General features: G+C 35.8%; 1 protein-coding gene across 2 annotated transcripts in view; it reads left to right on the top strand.

Annotated features, from left to right (window-relative positions):
* Positions 1-13771, top strand: part of SYNJ1 (synaptojanin 1) — a 65506-nt gene that overhangs the window by 18634 nt on the left and 33101 nt on the right. For both annotated transcript variants that reach the window (XM_009282947.1, XM_019473068.1), the window contains 5 exons: positions 92-188; positions 1498-1667; positions 3741-3822; positions 6577-6729; positions 9850-10015. In XM_009282947.1, the coding sequence (XP_009281222.1) occupies positions 92-188; positions 1498-1667; positions 3741-3822; positions 6577-6729; positions 9850-10015 (668 nt within the window). The remainder of the gene's footprint in view (positions 1-91; positions 189-1497; positions 1668-3740; positions 3823-6576; positions 6730-9849; positions 10016-13771) is intronic.

Below are 13771 nucleotides of genomic sequence, written 5' to 3'. Positions count from 1 at the left end.
ATTTCTGCAGCATCTCAGTCAGTGTTGCAGGTGTTCATGTTAATTTTCTGCATGCCAGAAGATGAGTGTGGAATTTTTCTTCTGTTAACAGGCATTTCCAAACTCTTAAAAATTTATATGGCAAGCAAATTATTGTAAATTTACTTGGGTCAAAAGAAGGGGAGCACATGCTCAGCAAAGCTTTTCAGGTGAGTATGATAATTCTCTCACTATGCATATCCTTGGAATTTGGCTGTTTGCAATGAAGCTTTTATATAGCCTTCGAAAAATGAAATAGGTATACTATGCTCTGGAGCAACTACCACTTGTGGTTAAAATTGTATTTAGCATAAAAGCACTGCTTAAGATACATAATGTGAAATGAATTTGTAAAAGCTCTCTAAAATTAGTGTTTGATTATGTTCAGATTGGTTACTTTACTGAAAAGTAATAACAGCAACATTGACAATGTTGAGGGATTTTCAGTTATTTTCATATTTCATGCTTATTAGTGGCTTATTTTAAAAAATGAATCTTTTTTTCACTATAAAACTGGTGAATAAATAAATGATACTTTGTGGTATTTAATACTGTGATGTTTCTTTTAAAAATCTTTCCCTTGGAATTCCTGGATATATTCCTTAATATTTAAAAAAAATCACAAATTAATTTATCAATTTAAATGTAAAAGTTGCTTCATGATTAAATAGAAATGTTTGTTCAGAAGATGTTAACTGTAAGTGGCCATTTTCATGAATTCCCACTAGTTAGGTTAAAAATAACTGTCACGTTGTAGTCCAGAAATACTGACAATTTGAGAAGTTCTGTCTGAAGCCAGAGAACGTGCCAATAGCCATCTGTTATTTCCTTTTCCCTTCTCCCTTTGTATTATAATGGTTGGATATCTTAGGCCATTCACTAGTATCTTTTCTGTATCCAGCTCTCCTGGTAGGAGACGTTAGTGCTCCCAGATGCATATCAATGCCCAATGCAGACCATAGCTTTGCCAACAAAGATTGTGTGAGCACGTCAAGATTTTTCAGGGAATATTAGGGAAAGTTTTGTTCAAGCCACCCTCCACAGCAACCTAAATAATTTGTCTGGTTTTTTCGGTAGTAGTTTACGGAGTGTTTATTCAGTCCCTGTTGCTGGCAGGTATGTCTAAAAAGGTGACTGTTAGTAAAAGGGGTTTCCACTGAAACAGGTCTTTGCAAATTGAAGCATTTTAACAGTGGAAGAGGCTGTAGACTGTCTTGGTGACCCCTAGTATAGTAAGGAGAAAAAAAATTACTTTGAGACAAGAAAAAGAAAAAACACAGGCAAAATATTAATCAGTTCTGAGTGATTTGTTGAACAATAGTGATAAAAATGGTTTCATTTTACCTAAGAGAAGGCTTGTCATAAACAAGACAGCTAATAAAACAGCTTTAAAAATATTTGTAGCCTCTTGTTTAGCTTATACTACATGTTCAGGTATTGGTGTATTTATACTTTTTTCTTCTCTTTTTACAATGTCAGAGCCATTTGAAAGCATCTGAACATTCAGCTGATATAAAAATGGTTAACTTCGACTATCATCAAATGGTTAAAGGTGGAAAGGCAGAAAAACTACACAGTGTGCTTAAACCTCAAGTCCAGAAATTCTTAGAGTGTGGATTTTTTTATTTTGATGGAAAGGAAGTTAAAAGGTTTGTGTGTATAACTCCTGTAAATTTCTTCAAAGTAAATTATGGTTCTGGGATGCTTTTCACCCCTTAGCAAGAAGATAAGAGAAAAAATGTTACTTCTGTTATTGTGGGTTTTTTGTGTCCGAGATGATGCTCAACAACTGAAATAGGAGTCACTGAATTTACTCTATTAAAATTCTGTCTCGTTCTGAATATGGTCTAAAAATGTTAACGGAAAAAATCTCTGAGACATTGATGGGGCATGACTTAATTTCAGGCCTTTGACCTCATGATTTCGGTGAAAATGGGCAGTTGTCCTTTTTCTTGTGTGCACCCATATGGAATTAAAGAATGAATATTTTTCCATCTTCCTGTATAATGTTATTCATATTTTCCTCAGTGATGGAACATACCGTTTTCTGTTTGTTGTAAATGCTGAGGTTCAGTGCAATCTTTTTCTAAATCTGTTTGCACCCGGATCCCCCATTTGAGAGATTCAGTTCTCCACAAAGTATGAATGGGATGCATGTTTTCTGCCCTGCTCTGTACTTCCCAGTCCTGCTCTACTTGTACTTCTGTCCCTATTTCCCCACGCCTCTTCCTAGAGCAAAGGCTGTGCTTATCTCAGCAGGAAAAGGGAAGCAGGGCTAGAAATAGGCAACATTCCTGCTCTTCTCCCTTCCACACCCTTCCTCCTTTTAATTAATACCAGAGCAAACTGCTGAGTGAGGCTCTCCATGAGAAAGAGAATTGTTGAGTGAGGGGATTGTGCCACATGCAGTGGGGTTTCATCTTCTAGTGCAGTGGGAGAGGAGAAGAGGGTTCCAGTGCCACTCTGTGCTCTAACGTGGCTGTGGGATTAAATCCCCCAGGGGCAGATTTTAGTAGGCCTGAATAAGATTAAATTTAGTGGGAGGGTGCTTAGGTCCCATTTCCACCTCAAAACGTCACTGACCGTTCTCCAAAAAGCTTTAAAAGTGGTGTGACACTTTGTGTTGGGAGAACACCATCTGGTCTTAATCTGGAGATTCAAATAATATTATCACCCATCAAAAAGACTGACAACAGAACGAAAGCAAAATAGGCTGTGGCTTGTGATAGCTTGAAGAATTGCATTAATAAAAGATACAGTGACGATTTTTGTAAGTTCGTGGACTATCTCCTTTGGAGAATGTCAGGGTTTTTTTCTAACACAGGTAGTGAGTTGCTTTGTATTTCAAATCAAATACAGAGATAGTAATGAAAAAAATAATCTTGGAGAAAGTTCTTCAAAACTTTCAACAATTTATGGTTAGATCTCCAAGTAAATGTGATGAAGCCTCACTGACTTAATTGGACAAAGTGTGTAGTGGGAATGACGAAAGTAAGGAGTAAGTGTGTATCATTGGGAAAGCCCTCAGAATTTTGTACTCATAGCCAGGCAAGAATAACATGGATGTTGCCTAATATGATCCTTCCGAGAGCTTTACAGCACAAGTTAATGTCCTTCTCTCAGAGAAAGGGGAGCAGTTCAGAGTGCCTGAGGGCCTCAAGCATCTGTCGAGCTAAGGGGGAGAGGCTTATTTTTCATTTTTGTTTGGGGAGGAAAGAGAAAGTAATGAGGGGTTGAAATTGGCTTTAGTTTTATCACAAATTCTTGTTACTTTTAGTTTAGTTAAACAAATCTAAGAACTGTCCTAATATTTTTTTTTTTCATTTTTGTTTTAACTAAGAGTTATTATTTCCCTCTGAGATTCTTGGGAAGTGTGTTAGTTGGATTGGTTGAAAAGCAGACTGAATGCTGCATAACACTTTAACTGAGCAAGCAAGGAGAATTGAGAAAAACTGAAGAAGAAAGACTCATGTTATTTGCAGAAAATAAATTAGTTTTGTATAGTGAACACTGCTGCAAAATTCCCTGCTGTTATTTGAGCTAACCCTCTATTGCTGACGCATTTATAAACATATTTGCGATGACAGTAACATTGCACTGACAATACCCTGATTTACAATTCTCGTTCAGATCTTGATGTCCCTGTCTTTGTTGATGATGTGTGTGTTAAATGAGTTATTTCAGTTGTTTTCTCTCTCTGTCTCTCGTTGTTCTTGGCACAGATCTCAAAGCGGTACTGTCAGAACAAACTGCTTGGACTGTCTGGATAGAACAAACAGCGTGCAGGCTTTCTTTGGCTTAGAGGTGGGAAAAACAGTGTCCAGATACACAACTGCTCCTGATGCTTCTGTAGCAATTAGGCTGTAAAAGTAGCATTACCTTCCGTATGAAAGATGCATTAAAATGTTTCGTAGATGGCAGTTTGACTTACAGCGTGATACTTTCTTGTTCTGGGGTAACTAGATTTTAGTAGTTACAGAAGCAGTAGTTGTGTAGTAGTTGTAATTAAATAGTAGTCATGCAGCATTATGAAAAATGTTCATTCTTTTTTAGGTGTCAGCTTCTTATGTCTGTTAAGGTTCAGGCTTGCAGTTCTAGAAGAGGTAGTAGTGTTGTAGTCCTTCACAGAAGCGCTTGCATTCACAGTTACTCTATTAGATAAAGTTCTTCGGCACATAGGATTACTGTTCTTAGCATCTGCCAGTGTTGTGTGTTCATATTTTCACAGCACTGTGCTGTGAATTCTTCGTGGACGATATCATGGTTGAAGCTTTGGCCACACTCAAATTGAGTAGTTGGAAACTTAACTGTGGGATTCAATCCTCCTGCAGGGTTGTGCTTCAGTATATTGGCTTGCTATTGAAACAAAGGTTCTAGCCTTCAGGCTCATACAGTAGAGCTTGAACACATGAACCTGATAGGAATTGATGGAGTAAAATAGTACTGATTGGGCTAAAAGAGTAGCTCTGAAAAACTTTTGACAGCTCTACTCATCTTAATAAACTAAGTTTGACTCCTAAAGATAAAATCCTTAGCGCATTTAAAAATGAAAAATCAAACTAAGTAAAAGGATTATTCTTTTGTTTTCTGAATTTTATTTAATTAAAATGCTCTTGTTTTAGCGTCTACAGGAGGAATTCCTGTGAGAGCTGCAAAATCCATTGGCTGTAGAACAAACATTTCCGATTCTGGAATATGTAGTGCTTTGCTGCTGCATTTACCAAGTGAACTGTTGCCAGTTCATTGGTGTTTTAGTCAAAGGGAATATTGAACTGTTTACCCTCATGCAAATACTCTGAAATTTTTTCTCTTAACATTCAGTATCAGTACATACTGTAGCAGATACAACACAGTTTGAGAGATCTAATGCCTTTTTTCTCCATTGTTTCAGCTCTGCATGTACCATAGGGGGTCACACCTTTTAATTACTAAAATTAAGAAAACTAATTCTTTCCTTTAGTTCACTGTGTGTTGAAAAGAGTAGCGGCATGCTTTGAATATCTCACAGCATTGTATTGCATTATGTAGTTTGTGTATCTGTCCATCCTGTATTGACTTTGCCACGTGAGAGACAAATGATTACCTTAAAGTCTTTCCTGGTCCTAACTCTGTTTGCTGGAGTTTAACAGTTCACTGTAGATAGAAATGCAAGTAAGCGATTAGGTTATCTTAAATGAGCCATGAGAAACATTGCCTCTTGTATTTTACTGATAATACAGTAGTTTTCTATGGCATAAGAACAAATCTTTATACACTCTTAATGTGTATAGTACTTATATGGCAAACTTAGCTTTGCAGCTCTATTTTTTCATTTATCCTTTTAAGAACTGAATTAAATATTGTCTTTTTTTTTTTAGACCAGGTGTGCCAAATTTTTCCTTGGTGAGAGCTAAAATTATGATTTCAGCTAAAATATGAGAGCTAAAAGTATAAAGCTAGTTAATAAGAAGGAAAATGGTAAATCCTCATGAGCTGCTTACTTAATTTTAAAATTCTATTTAAATGAGATATTTAAATTCTTGCTTTTTTTAAACATGATAGATACATCATATAACAAGTACTGAGCTCTGGATGACCACCTAAAATTACAAGTTGAAGCACCCAGTTTCTGAAGCTTCTTTTCTTGTTTATTTCTACTTAATTTTGTCTGCAAGTTTCCTTTTGTAACTTCTGTTAATTGCTGCCCAACCTTCAGAATTTTGCCTTTATGTCATTTTATGTTCAGCATTTTAGACTCCTCCTTCTTGCCGTTGGACACCTCAAGGTTTTAAAGATTTTTGAAAGCTCTTGAAAATAGCTTTTTTATTTAGTTTTAATTTTTGGTATTCATTTTCAGTATTATTGGTAGCCACAAACACTAGAAACTTACTTGACTTTTTTAAATAATCATGATTCCATAAACCAGGATTTCAAACAAGGTACAGTGTCCGATTCTACATCCATAAGCATAATGCTACATTGAAGAAATGTATTTAAGTGTAAAATAATACATTTATATGTATTATATGTATACAATTTAAATGCATTTAATGTAGACTGTGCATCGTGGAAAATTAATTCAGGTATATTGATTGTAAGGGTAAAGATTGCAGTGTGTTGCGCATGAAAACAGAGTGAATGACAGAAGCTATTGCTATTTCACTGATCACAGAGCTCTGTTGCTGCTGCATTTGATAATAGAGGTCAGTGTCTTTGGTATTACACTTTTTTGGGAAGAACATGAATTGCTCTAATTCTAAATTATGTAAGTAGAAAGACTTGAGAACCAAAAATAGCTTACCTCGTAACTAGTGAATTTTTAGATGAAAATATTTACAAATCAACTATGTAATTCTTTTCCTATATTACTACCTATCTTTAAAAGAAAATGAAGTGCTGGTGCTAAAGTTACATGTGCGATGCAGCCTTTCAAACATGACATGGTGTCAGTTTGTTCAGAATGATACATATAAACCCAAGATTTTTTTATGTGCATATATGCTGCAAAAATATGACGTACCTTTTAATAAATACATTTAAAGATTTTTCTTTTACAAATGTTGTCTTCAACTGTTGCAGATGCTAACAAAACAACTGGAGGTATTAGGATTAGCTGAGAAGCCGCAGTTAGTTACTCGCTTTCAGGAAGTTTTCCGATCCATGTGGTCTGTGAATGGTGATTCTGTCAGTAAAATTTATGCTGGAACTGGAGCCCTTGAAGGAAAAGCTAAGGTAAAGTACATTTTGTTAAAAATTTTAGCAGTATTTGGTATGGGTTTTAAAAAATTGTCATTAATATAACAACTATGAGATTTTCTTTTTTAAAATGTGCTTTTGTTGTAATCCTAAAAAACCCCAACCAACCAAAAAAAAATTAACATGAAAAGGTTGGTTATGTTGATAACCAGATCTTGTTTCAGTACATCCTTTCTCAGCCATGCCCATGCCTCTCAGGTAACACCATTCTGTAGGAAAGGATGAGGCTCAAAACTTTTATTTCTTTAGATCATAGTTCAGAAGAATGTATTTTCAAATCAGCTTTAGTTTCTTTGAATATTTTCATTTTTCTCTCTGTACCTCTGCCTCCTATTGTTTCAGTTTCATTCATTATATCTCCTTTCTTTTAAAATGTGTTTCACTGGATGTTGTTGTTTGTGCTTTTAGTGTTTATTAACAGTGTTAAAATTAAACAGGTTGCAGCTGGGTGTTTTTTGCTTGCATGTTCCTCCAGCTATTTCTTTTTAGTTTTGCAATTACTGAAAAAAACCCAAATTCTGTTTCTACCTTGCTTTTTAATGTTGTGATAACAATTCCGTACTACATGACGGTGTAGTGTTCTGTTTCTGTTCAACTTGTTTTGTCTTTGTTGATGCCTGAGTTGTTCAGATTTTCTAATGCTGTCTTTTATTTTTCTTCTAGAAATGTTGCTTTTTTTGTTTCCATAATTCTCTCTCTTATCACGTGATACCTGTCAAGAGAAACAAATGTTGAACCGTAGCAATTTTTGCCCTTAGTTCCTTCAAGTATTTCTTTTCATACTGTTCTTTTTATTCAAGAATGCGCTGCTTCTCATTCCATATTATATACTATGTACTCATAGTCGACTGTTTGTTTGTCCATCACTTGTTCATTCAAACCATATCAGGGTCCTTCTCTGCACGTGTACAAGGCATTGCAGTAAGCTACATAAAAAGAAAATAAGTGAAATAGACTTGTTGCTTATTCTACCCTTAATTGGTGCATACAAGACGTTTTCATTTGGGAATTGCTTGTATTTTAGTATAGAGTGGAATTTGGTTAAAGATGTTTAGTTTTATTTTCTTATAAAAATGTCACCCAGACCGTCAGGAAAACTGCAGTAAGTATTTTAATGGGGTGTCTCCCCTTCTCCTGACTTTCTCGTTCAACCTTACTTGTTTCTTTTCCTAAATTAATAGTTTTCTGCCATTCATTTGGCTGCTTAAATTTTTTACTTTGTAAAATGTGTTTACTGTATTTACACTTCCATTTTTAATGTTTAAAACACAGAGTATGTTTACTCTGCTGTCTTTGTAATAACACAGGATCCCTGCCCTGGTACAACTCTTAACGAGTATCACATCTCATAAATCAAACACAGCGTCCCTGACAGAAGTCCATCTATTCGAAGAGGATCTTTAATACTTGCAAAGCCATACAATACTTGCCATTGTTTCAGTGAAACCTGACCAGGTCACTACTCAATATCTTCTTGAGTACTCTGATAATATATTTTAAAATGTAGTTTTTAAGTTGTTAGTTGTATTCTCATTTCTCAAATATAAAGTTTGACGATTGAAATTCTTCCATTTCTCGCTCGGCAGTTTGATTCTTCAAAGTCCAAGAGTACTTAGAAGTAAAAATACGGAGATTTAGGATAGGGGGAGAAATATTTTAACCTTGAATGTGTTAATATACATTTCTATACTGAAAAACAGTCCTTTTTAAAGTATTACTAAACTCGTTACATCTAACTCCTTACCTACTCTTTCTTTTGCTTTCTCTGGGTTCCTTTCAATTAATTGCCTGATATGTGAATGGTGAGTGTGGTTTTTGGATCATGTCATAAGTTATACATTGTCTGACAGAAAGGGAGCAGCATCCTATTAAAATCCTGTTGTGATAGTATGCTCCCCAACACCTCATCCACATTGTCTTCCAAAAGTCATGGTGCCAATTTACTACTACTTATCCTTGACAAAAGAGTAGTTTCTTTCTTGTTGTCTAGTACAATTCATAGAAATAAATGATGGGTTAGTTTTGTACTTTTCTTAAGCTTTTGTCTTTTTTTCTTATGCATTTAAGAGACCTTCATGAACAATGCAAGCTGTGAACTTGGAGCATTTTTTACAATAATATAATACCGTGCAGCATCCCTGATGGATTACGGTCTATATTTCATATACATGCAATAGCATGTGTTTACACACACCTCACAGGCAAAATACACTTACGTGCATAAGACACAATAAACCATGTAATCAAGAAAATGTCTTTGTGCCTGTCATTGTCAGTGCTGTGTACACAGATTAACACTGCTGGTTTTTGAATCAAGTATGAGACTGCATGACATGTTGATTACATTATCCTCTAGGTGTCTGACCCACAGGGAATATCTGTAGTAGCAGTACATCTCTTGGAGATTCTTGTTTAGTTCAGGTAGTTGGACACTGTTCTTCCGGAGCACTGTTCAGTCGTGCCACTTGTGTGCTGTGTGTGCAACGACAGTGTCTTTGTACGTATGTAGCTATAGATCAGTGTATATGTTCCTTCTGGGATACTGCATGAGACTTGCATGTTATTTTAAAAAGTTAAGGGGTCTTAGTGAGTTGAAGCTATCTCTTTTTTTAACACTGATATTTCAGAATGTGAATTCTGAACTAATATGCTCATATGTGCATATACATACATCTTCATGTATCATGACATTTGGACTCAAGTGCTTGCTCATCTCTCACTATTTGGGGAAAAGCCCAAAATCCTGTATCATGGTCTAAACATGGCACTATATCAATTTAATTTTTGAAGACCAAGGGTTAAGGAAAATAAATTATTCTCCTCCCTGCAGTATTTTGTTTAATTTAAATAATTTGAACTGGAATAATCTGGTTGTTAGATATGCCTTGAAGGTATTCCTGTGTTGTTTAGCATTTGGGGGGGGGGAAGCACACATAGTACAGTAGGCTCAGAAGACTTTATTTAACACTTAAAGAAGGAAATTGCCTTAGATTTTAAAATCATTAATGCAGTTTACAAATGTGTTACTGAATATTGCCGATGTTGTTGTGAGCAGTGTCCAACATAAAATATTTTATACGTGTTCCTCCCTAACAGGCTGGAAAGCTGAAGGATGGTGCTCGTTCTGTGACCAGAACGATTCAAAATAACTTTTTTGATAGCTCCAAGCAGGAGGCCATTGATGTTTTGTTATTGGGAAATACCCTAAATAGTGATTTAGCAGATAAAGCACGGGCTCTCTTAACCACCAGCAGTTTACGCGGTATGTGTCTTTCAGGATTTTAATCTGTCTGATAACTATTTGGTGTAAGAAAGCTGTATGGAGTCTGTTTTCAAAGCAATATTGGAAAGTATAAATGCTATTTTATGTTCTGTTGGCTTATTAAAAGATGAAAGTTACTTCTGCTTTACTAATATTACCAAACTAACATGCTGCAGTAATTTCTTTACTGTTTATATTTTGTTGTTGTCTGGTGGTGTAATAGGTAAATATTTGTGGAGCATATTTGTCAGAACTTTACTGTAGATGCATGTTAGATATGTTTTGTTCAGTTCTTCAAACCCATTTATAGCAAGTGTTAATCATGATAATTAGGTGCTGAATTTGGGAAAAAAAAATCCTGATTTATTAAAATATTAGGGGTTTTTTATTGTTTGCTAAATGTCTTCCTTAATTTGATCTGTCATGTCAGTGAAGAAATTCTCACCATGGTGTTAAAATAGATAGAAAGCATTTATTCTTCTCTCAAGCTTAAGAATGCTGGTATTTATCTTCATTTTGGTTTCTAAGGTACTGAGGAACAAAAGGGGGTTTGGTAATGGAAGAAAATTTAAGCTAACAAGAGCTATCAGAAAATTCCTGATGAATGACTTTCCATCACAAAATGTTTTTTTGTGAGAAGAAGTCTTTCACAGGAACGCATGCACCACAAAAGCTTGTCAGGCTGTGGGTGAAATTCTACATCAAAATCGGAGAGATTTCAATAAGAAACTCTATTTAGGCAGAGTAGCCGTGTGGGAGTTGGGTGGTCTGGTTACAGGAAGGTGGTTCACCTAACCAGAACAGGGAGCTCAAACCGCAGCATCCTGCATCCCCAAACAGAGGTGTAGCCTACATGGCCCCCAGGACTACGGTCATGTCCCATCGTTCTGTAGGTCTGATGGGCAGGGAAATAGTAAGTGGGCCAGGTGTAGGGCTGTGTTTAGAGTACTCTCCTGGGATATAAAAAATAGAGGAGCTAATTCTTGGGGAAAGAAGGAACTTAAATTTGAGACTTCTTTCCAAGATCCCAGATAAGAGTGTCCTAAATGGTGGGTTATTGCCATTTTTAGGGATTAATAACATTCTTAATTTTTCCTTTTTTTTTTTTCCTTCCCCCCTTTCTCCTGGACACTTCTCAACCTAGAATGGGAAAAAATGTGTCAAAGCTTCAGTGCAAATCTGTAGCACAAGAAAAAAATTCTTGTCCAATTGTAGTCTTCACCTTTGGGTATTTATATATTTCCTATGTGGAACCTGAGAGACTGTTTTCCTCTCATTTCTTTACCACAAGGTTTCATATTATTGTAACTTTTCCTGTATCTGAAACCTGCTAAATTGGCCTCACCTCAAAATTAGTTGAAAGTCATTTTCGTTTCTTCTCACTTTCTCTGTGAATGCAAGCTGTCCTTTCAATATTTGCAGCTCCTGTCAGCTGAGGAACATTAATCCCTCTTCACTGAACATAATGGCTTTGCGTTGCCTGCTAGGTAGTGAATTAACTAGAGAGATACTTCATCATATGTAAATCCATTATTAATAAAGCAAGAAAAGAGAATTTGTTAATACTGTTGTGGAACTTTTTAGATTTTGCAGCATAAAAGGTGTGCTTTAACTGATGCAAATGGTTATGTGTAATAAATTGTATATTACAGCATGTTGTCTCACATATTGCTGGAAAATTTAAAAAAAAACAATTACTTATTTGACTAATTTTTGTCTTGTTTCCTTCTTACTGCATCCGTAGTTTCAGAGCAATCATTACAATCAGGTATAGTATAGTAAATTAAGCTGTAAATATCTGAGCAGCTATTGTTCTTCTCTGGCTTTTTTCTTGTGCCTATTTGCATAATATTTGGTTGTGGGCTCACATTTTCCTAGTAGTGTTTGGATCTGGCATTCCTGTGCCCCAAAATCCCTTAATCCAAGAAAAGCTCTTTAATACAAGAAAAGTGAAAATATAAGGGGTGAAAAATGTTGCAGTTGTGCTTGGGTGTGAGTTATGAAAAGAGGCAACCAATTCTTTGGGTTTTATTTTTGCAAATGCTTTATTCTAGCTGTAGAGGAATTTGCTTTTTTATCTGGTTTGGGAGCTTCTGTATTTTTGTTTTGTCTAAATGTTTTGTTTAGGATAAGAGGTAAAATTCTTCAGTACAATTTGTAACTTCATCGTATTTGCCGTTAGAAGGCTCTACCTGCTTGTGTTCTTGCATGAGATGGACTGATTTTGTAATATCTCCCAGCAAAGGTTAACGTTGTACTGGAATGCTCTGAAATAATATGCTGACACTTGTGTTTTGTGGAGCAAAAGTACAGTCAAAACCACTGAGATACAGTTACCTCTGCACGTGTCACAAAATGGAAGTATTAGAGCATCTATTTAGGTAAATCTCTCGGTGAAGACGAGGCCTGAAGAGGGAACTTTACAGTTAACTCCTAATCTTCTACTTAGAGACGTTGCAGTCATATCTTGACCAATGTCTGTGATGTTGGGCTTAAAATATGGGAGGTTGGCTTCGGAGGATTCAGCAATACTGTGAACACGAAGAAGTGATATGTAATAATAAGAATGTGGAGGGATGAGCCAGATAGACGAAAATGACATGAAAGATCTCTTCAATTTAAGAAGCTTCTGAAAACTCTTAGGTATTATCGTTTTAAGTTAGCAACAGAAGCAACATAATGCCTTTGAACTTTGTTTTCAAAATTCTCTAATTCATAGTGGGAATTCTCCTTTTTGTTGTAACTTAAGCTGTTTACATGAAGCTGCTCCATTTGGGGAGATGTGATATATACCTACCTATTCCATATTTTTAAGGGAGAGCTGCGAGTACTTGTCAGCTGTGCAATGCTTCATCATCTCCTTGTTCCCAGAAACTATTATTTAAAACAAAATATTCCTAATGCTTGACTGTTCAGATTTTACTAAGAGTTGAGAAAATTTAAATGGCTGTTTCTGAGCTATTGCCTTCATAGGGTTGCTTGTGCTACCTCTTGGAAGTAGGTTCAGTGAAACCAGATCAGATGCCTAGTTTCTGGGTGAGAGGAAGAAAGTACTTTCTTAATACCTGGGAAGACAAAGGGAGAGGAGGAGGGAAAGGAGCAAGGAAGCTCTTAATAATCATTCAGACAAGTCTCCCATTTTAAGGGAATAGCGAAGTTGTGCACAGTATCCCCTCAACCTGTGTGCTCGGGTAGTAGCCATTAACCCCGGGTACTAAAGATTGACAGGGGAGGATCCTTGGAAGAAAGCATGAGGATTTGTTGTTGGCTAGGTTGTTGTTCAAATACATCTGAAGTGTTTAAAGCTTCTTTTTTTTTTTTCCCCCCCTTGGAAAACCACTTCAACCATAATCTGTATTTTTGAGCTTTAAATGTTTTTTCCCTTTACATTTGTCTCAGCTTTGCTTTTTCTATTAGTGTTTTACTGTATCTACTTAAGTCTTACTGAGTACTTAAATAATGAAATCTGAGTCACAGGTAACATACACCTGAAATTAACTGATACACTGGCATTTTGTCAGTGTTAAAAACTGTTTATTGGAATAAAGAGTCACGTTGTAATTTATGGTGTTACCACGTAGACTATGTCAGCCTAGCTTACAACTCATGAAGAGTCATATATGTCAACTATTTTTTAACTTCCTGATGTAACATTTCACTGTGGGTTTCATCTGGATACAAATTGCATATATTGAAACATATCTACAGTAATTCGGATGTTGTAGTAAAATAGTTCAATCAGGTTCAGTTGCACAG

The sequence above is a fragment of the Aptenodytes forsteri genome, unplaced genomic scaffold (genome assembly GCF_000699145.1).
Source record: "Aptenodytes forsteri isolate BGI_AS27 unplaced genomic scaffold, ASM69914v1 Scaffold2, whole genome shotgun sequence".
NCBI classification, from domain to species: domain Eukaryota; kingdom Metazoa; phylum Chordata; class Aves; order Sphenisciformes; family Spheniscidae; genus Aptenodytes; species Aptenodytes forsteri.
The sequence above is the reverse complement of the archived record's forward strand: the minus strand, read 5'-3'. Positions and strand labels throughout refer to the sequence as shown.